We start from the raw sequence: 14,373 nt of genomic DNA, 5'->3' as shown, positions 1-14,373 counted from the left end.
GCTTTTGCACCTGCAAGGTGGAGGAGGAGGGGGGGGGGGGGGGGAGGGAAGGAGAAGAGTGTAGAGGAGGAGCAGAGAGGCCGCATTCCGTGGATGACTCACCGGCGTCCGCGCCGCGCCCAGATTCTGCCACGCCACCTGTCAAGAGTTGGCGCCGCACCGTGGGAACACTGTCGAAAATGGTACACAAAGTACCCTCCACCACCCACCAAAAGACGGCTAGCAGGGTACAAATTTAGACAGGTGCATATGTAGATGATTCCGTCACCTGTGCACAGAATTCAATAGCAAACTGAAGAGACTAAACGTGGACGATAGTGACTCACGGTTTGACAGGGAAAGAGGGCGATATCGCTGAAGCTACAGCTACGCAGTGCAGCACTGACTTCTTACGTTTTCCGTTGACTTACAGAGCTGGATTCGAGCAGAATGACGAGAGAAGCCGCAGTTCCGAACGGCGTTAGACAGGGCTGTAGATTATACCCGATGTTATTCAGTTTGAAATGATAATTAAATGGACACCCTATCTGCAAACAGGCGTTGATGTACTTCGTTGGGGACATGTTGAAAATGTGTGCCCCGACTGGGACTTGAACCCGGGATCTCCTGCTTACATGGCAGACGGTCTGTCCATCTGAGCCACCGAGGGCAGATAAGATAGTGCGCCTGTAGGGAACTTATCCTCTGCACGCTCCCCGTGAGAGCCACATTCCCAACATGTCCGCGCCACTACATTTGTAGTGCGCCTAACAGATGTTTGCCCTTCATACTCATTACTCATGGCAGATTAATCTACCACGTCCCGTACGAGTTTGGGCATAGCGTGTGCGTTCACACAAGAAGGTCAATGACCGGGAAGCCATATTTTAACTATAAGGCTATTACAAATGATTGAAGCGATTTCATAAATTCACTGTAGCTCCATTCATTGACATATGGTCACGACACACTACAGATACGTAGAAAAACTCAAAATGTTTTGTTCGGCTGTACCCGCACTTCAGGTTTCTGCCGCCAGAGCGCTCGAGAGCGCAGTGAGACAAAATGGCGACAGGAGCCGAGAAAGCGTATGTCGTGCTTGAAATGCACTCACATCAGTCAGTCATAACAGTGCAACGACACTTCAGGACGTAGTTCAACAAAGATCCACCAACTGCTAACTCCATTCGGCGATGGTATGCGCAGTTTAAAGCTTCTGGATGCCTCTGTATGGGGTAATCAATGGGTCGGCCTGCAGTGAGCGAAGAAACGGTTGAACGCGTGCGGGCAAGTTTCACGCGTAGCCCGCGGAAGTCGACGAATAAAGCAAGCAGGGAGCTAAACGTACCATAGCCGACGGTTTGGAAAATCTTACGGAAAAGGCTAAAGCAGAAGCCTTACCGTTTACAATTGCTACAAGCCCTGACACCCGATGACAAAGTCAAACGCTTTGAATTTTCGGCGCGGTTGCAACAGCTCATGGAAGAGGATGCGTTCAGTGCGAAACTCGTTTTCAGTGATGAAGCAACATTTTTTCTTAATGGTGAAGTGAACAGACACAATGTGCGAATCTGGGCGGTAGAGAATCCTCACGCATCCGTGCAGCAAATTCGCAATTCACCAAAAGTTAACGTGTTTTGTGCAATCTCACAGTTTAAAGGTTACGGCCGCTTTTTCTTCTGTGAAAAAAACGTTACTGGACACGTGTATCTGGACATGCTGGAAAATTGGCTCATGCCACAACTGGAGACCGACAGCGCCGACTTCATCTTTCAACAGGATGGTGCTCCACCGCACTTCCATCATGATGTTCGGCATTTCTTAAACAGGAGATTGGAAAACCGATGGATCGGTCGTGGTGGAGATCATGATCAGCAATTCATGTCATGGCCTCCACGCTCTCCCGACTTAAGCCCATGCGATTTCTTTCTGAGGGGTTATGTGAAAGATTCAGTGTTTAAACCTCCTCTACCAAGAAACGTGCCAGAACTACGAGCTCGCATCGACGATGCTTTCGAACTCATTGGTGGGGACATGCTGCGCCGAGTGTGGGAGGAACTTGATTATCGGCTTGATGTCTGCCGAATCACTAAAAGGGCACATATCGAACATTTGTGAATGCCTAAAAAAGCTTTGAGTTTTTGTATGTGTGTGCAAAGCATTGCGAAAATATCTCAAATAATAAAGTTATTGTAGAGCTATGAAATCGCTTCAATCATTTGTAATAACCCTGTATATGACGGTAGTATCTGTTCCCGAAAGAACAGTTACCGTAGATGACCATGCAGATTTGCTGGAAATGAAATGATAATTAAATGGACACCCTAGCTGCAAACAGGCATTGATGTACTTCATTGGGACATGAGGACATGTAAGCAGGCGATCCCGGGTTCGAGTCCCGGTCGGGGTACACATTTTCAACATGTCCCCAATGAAGTACATCAACGCCTGTTTGCAACTAGGGTGTCCATTTTATTATCATTTCATTTCCAGCAAACGCGGAAAAGGCAGTTTACCGGGTAAATCTATATTAGATGTAATGAAATAATAAGCCACCAGCTGCATAAAAGGTAGTTTCGGGCACATAGAGTCCTTCAGAAGGTTATGCCTATCGCATTATTTGCGAGTGTGCACTCGCAAATAATGCGATAGGCATAATCTTCTGAAGAAGGGCACTAAGTAGCCGAAACTGGTAAATAAATTAGATTTCTTTTATGCTTGTTATTTCATTATACAGGGTGTAAATTTTAAGTTGACGAACCACAATAACTCGAAAAATAAGCTTCAGACGAAAAAATGTGTGGAATCCAAAGTTGATTATTTTCAAGGGGGACATCTGCTGTGCTCTAATAAGCCCGCCACCCCAGCCCCTTGAGGGTGAGGCGGGAGGCAACTTTAAAATTTCAAATGGGAACCCCCATTCCTCATTGCAGAATCAGAGTCTACATAAAAAACTACGTACATGTTGTCTTAAACACTTGTTTTTATTCTTGGTAGTTGGCTCTGTAATTCAAAAGAAAATCCATGTTCTCATTTTCGCGTGGAAAATGGTTACGTATAAATAAAAACTGAGTTCACTCTTTAGTAAGTAGGATGTTTGGTTAGTTAGTTAGCTATTCAGATGATTTGTTTGATAATTAAAAGTTGTGTGGCCTCATGACCACGAAACAAACAAAACTAAAACTTATCCGAATCTGCAGAAAAAATTAATACACTATTTGGGTCAACATTTGTAAAACTCTAGTTCCTATCTCTCAAACCTCACCCAATGGGGAGAGAGGGAGAGTTTTAGTTTCAGCGAATCGAAATTTACGAAGTAAATGAGTATTTTTTATTTATCCGTAACCATTTTACACGCAAAAATGAGAACATGGATTTTCTTATATTACAGCGCCAACTACCAAGAATCAAAACAAATGTTTAAGACAAAATGTGCGTAGTTTTTTTGTGTAGACTCTGATTCTGCAATAAAAAATGGGGGTTCCCATTTGAAATTTTAAAGTTGCCTCCCGCCTCACCCTCAAGGGGCTGGGGTGGCGGGCTAATTTTAGCACCAGCAGATGTCCCCCTCGAAAATAGTCAACTTTAGATTCTACACATTTTATCGTGTGAAGCTCATTGTTAGAGTTATTCTGGTTTGTCAACTTAAAATTTACACCCTGTATACTACAGTTGCTAAAGATGGATAAAATACGGAGAAAAGTGATAGTAAATATAAGGCAATAGACAAATAATTTAGGTGGTATAAGGAAATGTTTTCATGTCTGTATTTCAATAAAACTTTTGATTGTGTTGAAAAATTATTTTTTTATTCCAGTAATATTTGTTTCCTAATTTTCTAGTTTATAACTTGACGTGCCAGCAGACAATCGAAGAAAAATGATCAAGGCACTCTCAAAGGATTTATCGTGTTCTACATAATAAAATTATACAAGATGTTCGAAATTATCACACAAATTAGCGTGAGGAACCGTCTGGCGTTAGCCGTAGGGAAAGACGGGTAATGTACTGCAGAGTTAACACAAGAACCAAGAGGAAACTACGTATGGAAGAGCAAGAATGAAGTTCTCGGATTAAAATCCTTGTGCAACAGAGGGTAAAAAAACTATTCTTTGGGCTGAAGAGAACAACAACAAAAACAAGAAACAAAACAAGAACAACAACAGAGAAGTCACATTCTGATAAAACTATACGTGAAAAGAAACAAACTGAGGAGACATATGGATTCAAAAAGGAAGGAGAAATTTTGTTGGTCTGTGTAACTGATTCGGGTTCGCTCATGAATGTTACCTTGCGTAGCGGTGGTGCCATATGTCACACATGCTGGAGCGTAACTAGGCTGGGGCATTGCCCTGGGGCCCCTTGAGGGCATGTGACACCTGACACCCAAAGCAAAGAACGAAAGATAGGAGAAAAGAAAAATGAAAGGGTAAGTGGAAAATAGACTGTAGGTGATGCGACGGTGTATGTTGACATAATATATTCATGGTCAACAGCAGTGTTGAGCAACCATGCCTTTCGAAATGGATTTAAGATCTTTCAGATTGTTCCAATGTCTCACAGACAATTGGCTGTGTTCCTGATGAGGTCAGTGGCATCCTGGGAAAGAACACTAAAACAGCGATACGTGGGCAGTAAGAACTAGTTTTACGTTGTAACACCCCACCCATCACTTATCTGGTTTTGGCGTGTGTTCACCCCAGCTAATTGACTAACAGATCAACAGAGAGTGCAAGACTGCTGCAATATCGGATAACGCAAAGAAAGCAATAAGGCCCTGTGACTCCTGATTGAACTGCGGTGACAGTGTTGACATTCATTGATTCAGAATTGATCACTCTTAATTAAAAAGGGGTGCAAATTGATGTAATATTCAGCTATTGAACACCAGATGCAAATGTTGAACATAAAATTAATTAAGAAAATGACTTGGGATTTCAACTACTTGATTGAAAACAGATGCAGTCGATTAGCACAAATTTATTTTAACTCCCGACCTTCCATCATCACATTACATGACTCTCCTATCAGGCAGTGGTAATAAATTGCGTTTACGTGGAGTAAAGCGCGATAAATCAAAAGTAATTCCTATCGACTGACCCAGGCGTAATGCGAAGTGCGAGAAGAATTCCCCAATACACGGCCCACGAAATCCTCGTGGAAACTTTGCCGACGTGATCCAACAAATTAATGTGACCTAATTCAAGCCGGAGCGGGTGCAATATCACCGAATTCAGCATGGTGGAGAGGCGTCGTTATGAGAACGTCGGCCGGCCTCGTGGTGCTGCAGGGCTGCACTCGTCTATTCACTCCTAGCTATCTTGCTCAGAACATAGCTGAACCAAAACTTCCTATCTCCAAGCTCAATCGTTCCATTTGCTAAGTCCTAAAGCGCAGAGATGCTCACTCTTTCTCAGGCAAGCTGAGTAAAGAACGCCACGTCCGCACTCTAGGCAGGCTGGGAACGGAAGACCTCTACGGGGACTTCTCCAGTCCACTCTTCGCCTCGGTTTCCCCTCCAGCAAAATCACTTACGTCAATTGCAGCGCAAGTCGCGCTAATTATGCGTTGCTTCCCAGCGCTGACCAATGCCTGCTCTGGGAAGTGAACAAATTCCCACAAAATTTCCCTTCCTCTCAACTTCTGCTATTTAGCTCCTCCCAGGCCACCCATCAAGGTTAGCGTCTGCACAGAACACTAATTTTTCCGGAATTCTGACTCCCTGGAGAGTACTTCAAATTCCTTGGTCCTATGTACCCATCGGAGGCCGGCGTATTTCATGCTGTCGCTCTTTACTTGATTTACTTCAGACTCTGTGGACCGTGAATACAGCATGAAGTTGCTATAGTCATGAACATGCATATTTTGGTCTCTGTTGACCGCTCCACCATAGCTTTGCACGGCTTACTCGCATGTTTCACTGAAAACGGGATGATGGACATTTATCAACAGGCGTACAAGTTCTCCGTCTGCTTCCTGGTACACCAGCATAGGGTCAACCACCCACTCACTGTCACTCATCTTAAGGCAGCTGGAGGCCGCCCCCCGTTACCGCTTTCTCAGAGCTTGAGCCGCCCTAAGCTGCCTATTGCTGCTTCCCTTCGCTGCTCCCCAGCCGGCCACGGTCAACTCTGTATACTTCCCTGGGATAAACTAGCCTCCAGTAAATCGATGCATTTCCACAAAGTTTTCATGTCGTGTAAATTACTTTAAAACCATCACCCAACATTAATTATTCCAATACGTCCATGCTATACCCTCTACAAGATGCATTGTGCCTTGTCAGTCATTTTTGTTCAGCCCTACTGTTCGCTCAACGTGAGTTAGGTGATCTTTAATGACTTCATGTAAGGGGCATAGTTCTTGCCATCTTACAACATCTAGCAGTTTAATCCAGTGGAGTGTGACGTACGTATTCTGTTCGTGAAAATTCCTCGTGTCAATTATGTTAGTTACAAGCATCAGTACAATTTTTATATTTTTAGTGTGTTACTTAAAGAATCAGTTGGTTATTTCCTCAATACTTTTGGTAGGAAACCCGTCGTTACATTCAGTTGTAATATTCGGACATTAACCAAATGCTGAAAAATCGAGTTATGTGCAATGAAGTGAGGAGACGAATTATTGTTTCATGTACTGATACATCACAAAAATGAAGTTAAGATTATATTACGCTTTACTGAAGTATTCAAAGAATTAACAAACGACAGTCAAATGTTTTGCGAAATGACCTTTCTAAAAGAAAGAAATAAAATACATTAGAGAAACATTTGATATGTCATTGAATGATACACGAAATCATGCATAGTAAATGAGACTACACGGTCTGCACAAACCACCAGACAAATATCCTCTAGCAGACTGTTTAAAATTCGAAGATTACAAATAAAACATCGAACTTTAAATTCACAATCGGCACCTCATTTGCTGTATACGATTGCGAGCATGAAAGGCGCGTCGAATGTTTCTCTCATCTGTTTTATTTCTTACTTGTAGACAAACCATTTCACAAAATATTTAGTCGCCCCTTTTCAGTTTTTTTATTTCTGAATTTCTTGTAACTGACAGTTAAATGTAACATAAATGCAACTTTTTATGCCCAAAATAGCGAGGCCTTGTAGAGGTGGACTTTTTGACACTTCATTTACGCTAGCTGTTTGTGAAATTATTCAATGTTCCCTTAAATCACTAATTCAGCCTTTCCTTACTTGACCTTATTACTTTAAAGCAATTAAACCTTTTTTTGCAAAACTAGATACCGCATTTGTCCATTTCCCACTCTTCGTTATGAATATTCAGGAAATAATTCGTTGTGTAAATTCCCGTCAAAGCACTAATTAAGTTTTTACTAATTAACCTGATCACTTTAAGCTGTTAAATATTTTTGCGAAACTAGAACTCACGCTGGTCTATTCGACACTCCATCTGAGTATTTACCACGATTTGTTTAGCTATGAAATTTGAGAAAAGAATTTTCCCCCATTAGTATTTAACATGTTTTAATTACCTGATGACTTGCAAGCAGTTAAAACGCGTTTTTGCAAAACTACACCTCACGGTGATCTATTTGACACCGCATTTGTCCATTTTCCACTGACTGCGAAAATTCTGGAGAAAAATCGATTGTGCCATTTCCACAGAGTCTCGCTTTCGCTCCGCTCAAAGATTTGACCAAAAAATAAAGTGGATTATTGTTTGAAAAATTGTTGCTTACTTGTTTTACTTGCTGCCTTAAATGGATTAGACTGGCAAGAGCAACCGTTGGTGGTCTACGGGCCTGATTCCCATGCTTACTTAAGCTCGCGGGCCGCATTGTCATGTGACATGACAGTAGCGCTCCTAGCGCATAAAGTTGTAACCATAGCATCCCTGACACTAACGTTTAAGGGGGTAATGAAGCGATGTGAGTGGCACCCCTTTATGCCTCAGAACTCAAGTGTTTGAGAGTACATTCAGTTTATGTTCAACCCATCTTCAGATGTTTATTTAGGCGTCGTGAACGTTATGTCTTTACTTACGACGTTTTACAGTAGCTGTCTCAAAAACACCCGTCGTAAAATTCTTAGTAAAGAAACCATGTTCCTGACAAACAAGTAAACGTAAACCTCTGAAGACGGGTTGCCAGCTTCTTGAAAAAACAAACGCCTTTAAAAGCAGCTGGTTGTAGCCGATCTATACCACCTTATAAAGACAGACTGTAGTTTAACGTTGTTACCAAAAATCTCGAAAAGTACTTGACCGATTACCTTCAAATTTTTCAACGATTCTCTAAGGAACATTTGGACGGACACAGACTATATATTGTGTAATACATGCTCTATATAAATATATAGGTGACATATGAAAGAGAAGCGTTGTTACCAAAAATCTCTAAGAGTTCTTGACCGAACTACTTCAAATTATTACGCGATACAGTAATAAGCTTTTTTAAAGGACGTTGTACAAGTTTTCTGTTAAAACTGAGTTCGTGAGAGAAAATTCTGTTTCATAAACATACTAACTCCGTCCACAGGCCCTGGCGGGCCCATCGGTACCGACTGACCACCGTGTCTTTACATTTCATTAAATGGTAATTATAGGATTGTCACGTACAATATAGTCACGTATCAATCAGACATACTAACTCCGTCCACAGGTCCTGGCGGGTTCATCGGTACCGACCGATCACCATGTATTCCTTTGTTTGTTGCGTCTTTGTATGGAGGGCGTGGGCAGTTGTCAGTTTTGGTGACCTGGAGCCGCTACTATTCTGTCAAGTAGCTCCCCAGTTGGCCTGACAGAACTGAGTATTCCCCGGTCCTGTCAACCCACCAACGAAAAATCCTTGGCAGTACCGGGTATCGAACCCGGGTCGTCCGCACGGCAGTCAGCCGCGCTGAAAAGTCAGCTACTGATGCGGATGAAGTAGCTATGATACGCTTGACATGAGTGCCAATAATAAAGAACAAGTTCAATTTGATGATCAACCAGAAATTATTACAGTGTAAACGCGTAACCAGTACAACACCGTAGGGCAAGTAGGCGACGTGCTACTTTCAACTGCAGCGGCGGTTTAGCAGCAGCTGGTTCGGTAAAAAGCGTGGCAGACCGAGTGCTGCAGCGGCGCCCCGCTTGGACAGAGTGCAGACGGCGGGCAGACGGCTGCGGCGGGTGACTGGCCTGGCGGCAGATTTGGGCGCGCCTCGCTGCCCCCCTCCGTACAGCTGGGGCCCGCTCTGGGGAAGATGCGAAGCCAGCGCCAGGCGCGCGGCGACTTGCCGAGGCGCCCCGCTGTCTGAGCCTCCCCGCCCAGGCAGGGGACATCCTCACGGCGCAGGCTGCCTCGGGACCACCACCTGCCCGCCTGCCGGACATCTGCACCGCTGCTCGTGTTTCGGCCGTCGCACCGTTCCGAGTACCAGCTGAGACGCTGCTACGTCTCTTTTGCGCAGGTGCCGAGGCGTTGCACCAAGTCTTGCTCGTGGCCGCGACCTGAATCCACGCGCTCTTACGAGGAGAACAAGACGAGTGCCATAATCCAATTTCCCAGAAATTTCTCTCGGTGGAAGAAGAGTCAAAATAAACGAGCACGTGTTTCGGCTTATCCGTAGATATTCGACCGTTTCTGACAAAACGACCGCAAGGGTTTTCGAGGTAATTTAGATGTCTTTTAGTAATCGATAAGCTCGACTTCTCACTTATGAAACGAAACGAGGCAGTGCAATGTAAGCACCCAGAACATAACAACTCTTTCGTTTCGCAAACTTTTCATTACCGGAAAATAAATTTCCATTATTTTCACCATCATCACCATAACATGGTCCAGGTAAAGTTCCTGTAACACCTCCATCTGATGATGATCCTGCAGTGTCTCGTAAACTAATTACGCTATGGAAAATAAATCTTATAAAAATTCAGAAAAGCGACTACTTGAATATTATATCCAAATAAATAGGCAATCACATTTCACTACTTTGCAGAAAGCTCATAGACCCACTTTCAGACCATTTCTAGGCCGTTTTATTCTCGAATACGACGTCTGAAAAATAAACACCTACATCTTTCCGTGCTAGCTCTGATTTCTTTTATTTTATTACGATGGTCATTTCTGCCATTGGAGGTGGCTGCAGCAAAACGTTTTACCGCTCGGAGGAGAAAGCTGAGCACTGAAATTTCATGAAAAGATCTATCCCCAACGTACACCGTTTTTAATGTAATTGTTGCCATCCCAACTCACTTATCTTTGACACTCTCTCCCCAGTTTCGCGATGATACGTGACGAGCTACGCCTCTTTGAACCTATACCGGGCAGCAATACTCTTTAAGAGGACGGACGAGCGCTGTACAGGCGGTCTCTTCTACGTGTTCTGCCAATAAAATTCAGTTTTCGGTTCGCCTTCGCCACATTTTATGTGTGATGGTTCCAGTTCAAGTTGTCCTTAATTGTAATTCGAAAATATTTAGCTGAATTGACAGCCTTTCAATTTGTATCATTTATTTTCTAAGCGAAAAATAACGTATTTTTTTAGTACTGATGTGAATGACGTCAGACTTTTTATTGTTTATTATGCGCTTTGCGCTCCATATAGTTGTCGCTGTACAGAGCTATGTTCGCAAATCCAAATGAGGAGCACGTTCCTTGTGGTTTACCATCTCGTTTCTGATGGAAACCGCGTTTGACGTACTATGACAAGCACGTCTCGCATGGGAACAACCTTACCTGACCACAAATTGGCAAGTTGCGGCGCTGCATAACACCTGGTGTCTCAAAGAGATACATGCTACATGCCATTTTTCAAGAATGTATTGCCTGCATGAGTGAACATACAAACTTGGGCCGATAACTTAGCAAAGAAACATTTTTTTTAATGGTTTGCTTTTGGGTGTTTAGCGAGTTATTGGCTCCACTTTTAGGCAGAATATTTCGACTCCCGACGGAGTCTCATCTTCAGGTGCCCTAGTTCTGTTATTAGGCGTACTCGCTGCTAGGACTTCCCACTTAACTAACACTGGTGCCACTGGGTTACTTAAAGCAGAGTTAGACTACCGCCGTATGCTGCACCTCATATAAAACACTGAGTGCCGGATCCCAAACTTCTTTTGAATTGAAACCTCCGTCTCTGTTTATTAGATTTTCACGCAATCAGAACTTTAATTGCAAAACTAGACCTCAAGTTGACGAGTTTTATACCCCACTGGTCCATTTCTCACACTTAGTTTGTCCATGAAAATTCGGTCGAAAATCCATTGTGCAATTTCTACGGCGTATTGCTTTTTCCTCTGGTCAAACATTTGAGCAAAAATTAAGTGGGCTCAACAGGTAAAAATCGAGGAAGTTCTCCGCAGAACCGGCGAGGAGAGGAACATGTGGAAAACACTAAATAGTACAAGGGAAAGGCTGACAGGGCACATGTTAAGACTCCAGGGAATAACTTCCATGTTAGTAACCATGCTACTAGCTGAAGCCGCAGAGAGCGAAAAGTAGGATAAGACAGAGACTGCGGTATATCTAGCAAATAATCGGTGATGTCCGGTTTAAGAACTTCTCTTAGCTGAAGGAGTTTGTATTGGGGAACAAATCTTAGCTGCCTTCATAAGAGTGAAAGTGCGATGAAAGTAGCAAACTTATAGGGAACATTTGTATTGATAGGTATGGCGTTCCGTCTGCATGCAGCCGCCTCACTCACACACCGTCCTACAGTGGCTCACACCCAAACCTCCAGAGGTCAGACACTCAGATCGCACACCTATCTATACAAATGTACTCTATAGATTTGTTATTTTCAAATAACGAAGCGAACGCAGACTGCCAAAACAACATTGCTACAAACTCCAAAAAGTACTTTTACTTGTCAAGTGAATGTTCCCCCTTCTAATCATTTCGCACGTAAAGAATGAAAAAAAAAGCAACGTTGTCATCAAGGAGGTTTGAACACAGGATCTTCGGTACGACAACCTCCTGCTCTACCAATTCACCCAGGCGAGATCTTAGAAACAATAACTCACAGATACGCTTTTGCTATATTCCGTAGTTCTGGTTTCAGTTTTTATTACCATTTAGTATGTTCTACTGGGTGACAGCACATAGCACGAACTAAATTGGTGTTTTCGTCGATATTCTATCGACGTACAACGTTTGGTACCATGTGGTTGTCTGAAATCTGATGGTTTGGGTGTGACTGCCCCCCGTACCGATTCTCTCAACAGGGAAAAATCTCTGGCAGTAGCGGTAATCATACCCGAGTCCGTCGCACGGCATTCAGCCGCACTGCCACCCCAGCTACGAAGGCGGACGCATCAGAAGACATATGAAAAAAATACGCAGATGATATACAATAACTTGTGTTAACGCTCATTGCGTTCTAGTATACTCCTCAAGTGTCACGATGGGCCATGAGGGCATTGGCAAAAACATCGGGACATTGCCCACGTCTACCGAACGAAGTGGACAACAATTAAAAAAAGGAAGCTAGATCCATGGTCATAAGAAATGGGAAGCGTTGTGCGCTTTTCGGTTTCCGTAATTTTTCAAAATAGTTTACCAATTCCTGTTAGCTGCAACTAAATGTTCCCCGACAACGACACGAAAGGCCTATCGATTTCAGTCCAAGCACAACAAAGAACTTAAAAATTATAAAATTCACAGATAAAAAGAAATTCAAACTACCTCAATATTTTAGCAAGATCCTCCAGTAAAAATAGCTGTGCTATACATAACTATTGACGAGATTGTGGAGCGCAGTCAACAGATATTTTTAACCCTATATAATTTGCTCAACATTTGCTGTTGCACGAAGAAAACAAATACCTGTATGACGAGTAAATGACTCTGAACAGATGCCAATTTTTTTGGGCAATCTATCTCGCAGTAAAGAGGCCTGTCAGGAAGACCATGTGTGATTAATGTTCTCTGAACTACTATCGTCATATCGTTTTCTAGAGCATGGAAATAATCAACAGTGTGATATTGCAAGTCTTTGAATCATATATATTAGAAGTTTTGCAGTGGAATGTCATCCATACACCTTATTACAGTTCCGTATTTGTATTTTTTTAAAGAATAAGTACTGTAACGCATCTTTCTGGCAAACAACAGAGATTGTTCTTCTGTTGGCAGTAATTATCTACTCGCAGCTTTGGAACTTTTACGAGTGCACAACATCGCTGAGATGAGCCTTGCGTTGAGGAGCACTGCAAAACCGGTTAGGTAGAGCTTGTTCCAGCTACTGTTCCCTGCGGAATAAAAATGAGTGGATATTAACCCATATAAGGAAACACGAGGGCAACCAGGTATTCCAGTTCGGTTGGATTATATTTACAAATACGTTTTGTGCTTACATTTTAACTACCACGCCGCTCGACGACAAAAGCCAACAATCGGTATAAGAATCAAGAATATAGACACGATTTCCATTCAATCGTACTCGGTATATTTTGTTTGCTTTCCTTTACTTCGAGACGCACCTCTGCCAGGCAACCAATGTGACACGTTTGTAAGGCGGGTTGCGTGCCCGCTGTACCCAGGCGCGTGTATCTAACAACGGTAAGGAGTAAGACGGCGCATCAGGGAATACGGTACATAAACTTTGGTTCAAAAAGTTGTTTGTGATGAATTGAAATAATCGACTCTTCACTAAATGCTAAATCTATCATCTATGGGGGTTAGTCAGAAAATTTTAATTATCACATCGACTAAGGAGAAAAACGAATTGCAATCATACACTTACTCCTTACCCACACATTCATCCTTCAAGGCGATACATTTTTCCCAACAACGAATGACTTAGCAAGGACCTTGGTGGTAGAAATCTGCACTTTGGACGTTCAAGGAGCGTTCCACCTCGATAATCATTTCGTCGTCATTCTAGAAATGCCTGTCATGCAGTGATCTCTTCATCCGAGGAAAGAGGAAGAAGTTACTGGGAGCCATTTCAGGGGAATACTGAGCGTGAGGCAAAATTTGACAGCTCAGAGTAGCAGCATGTGTGTCTGTGGAATGAGCTGGAGCGTTGCCGTGAAACAAAAGCAACCCCTCGGACACTATATCTACGAGATTACTCTGCAATTCACAATTAAATTTCTGGCAGATGGTAGATCGGACCACTTTCAACCTATTTCTCTACTCTTCCACTCTCGAACATCGGGCGGGAAAAAGGAAGACTTAAATCTTTCAGTGCGATCTCTAATTTCTCTTATTTTATTACGACAGTCGTTTCTCCCTATGTAGACGGGCGCCAACAGTACATTTTCACAGTATGAGGAGAAACTTTGTGACTGGAATTTCATGAGAATATCCACCTGCAACGAAAAACGCCTTTGTTTTAATGATCTCTTATCGTATCTGTGACACTATCTACCCTATTTCGTCGTAATACCGAATATTTATAATTAAAGTACAACTGTTAGTGCAACTGT

The 14,373-nt window shown here is 42.9% G+C and overlaps 1 protein-coding gene across 1 annotated transcript in view; it reads right to left on the bottom strand.

Annotated features, from left to right (window-relative positions):
• Positions 1 to 10,738, bottom strand: part of LOC126413038 (A disintegrin and metalloproteinase with thrombospondin motifs 12-like) — a 354,477-nt gene extending 343,739 nt beyond the window's left edge. Inside the window, exons 1-3 of the mRNA XM_050082933.1 lie at positions 10,679 to 10,738; positions 9,068 to 9,322; positions 103 to 138 (exon numbers count right to left, since the gene is read on the bottom strand). Coding sequence (XP_049938890.1) covers positions 103 to 138; positions 9,068 to 9,322; positions 10,679 to 10,738 — 351 coding nt within the window. The remainder of the gene's footprint in view (positions 1 to 102; positions 139 to 9,067; positions 9,323 to 10,678) is intronic.
• Between the last annotated feature and the right edge of the window lie 3,635 nt (positions 10,739 to 14,373).

The sequence above is a fragment of the Schistocerca serialis genome, chromosome 7 (genome assembly GCF_023864345.2).
Source record: "Schistocerca serialis cubense isolate TAMUIC-IGC-003099 chromosome 7, iqSchSeri2.2, whole genome shotgun sequence".
NCBI classification, from domain to species: Eukaryota; Metazoa; Arthropoda; class Insecta; order Orthoptera; family Acrididae; genus Schistocerca; species Schistocerca serialis.
This window is presented reverse-complemented; position numbering and strand designations above follow the sequence as displayed.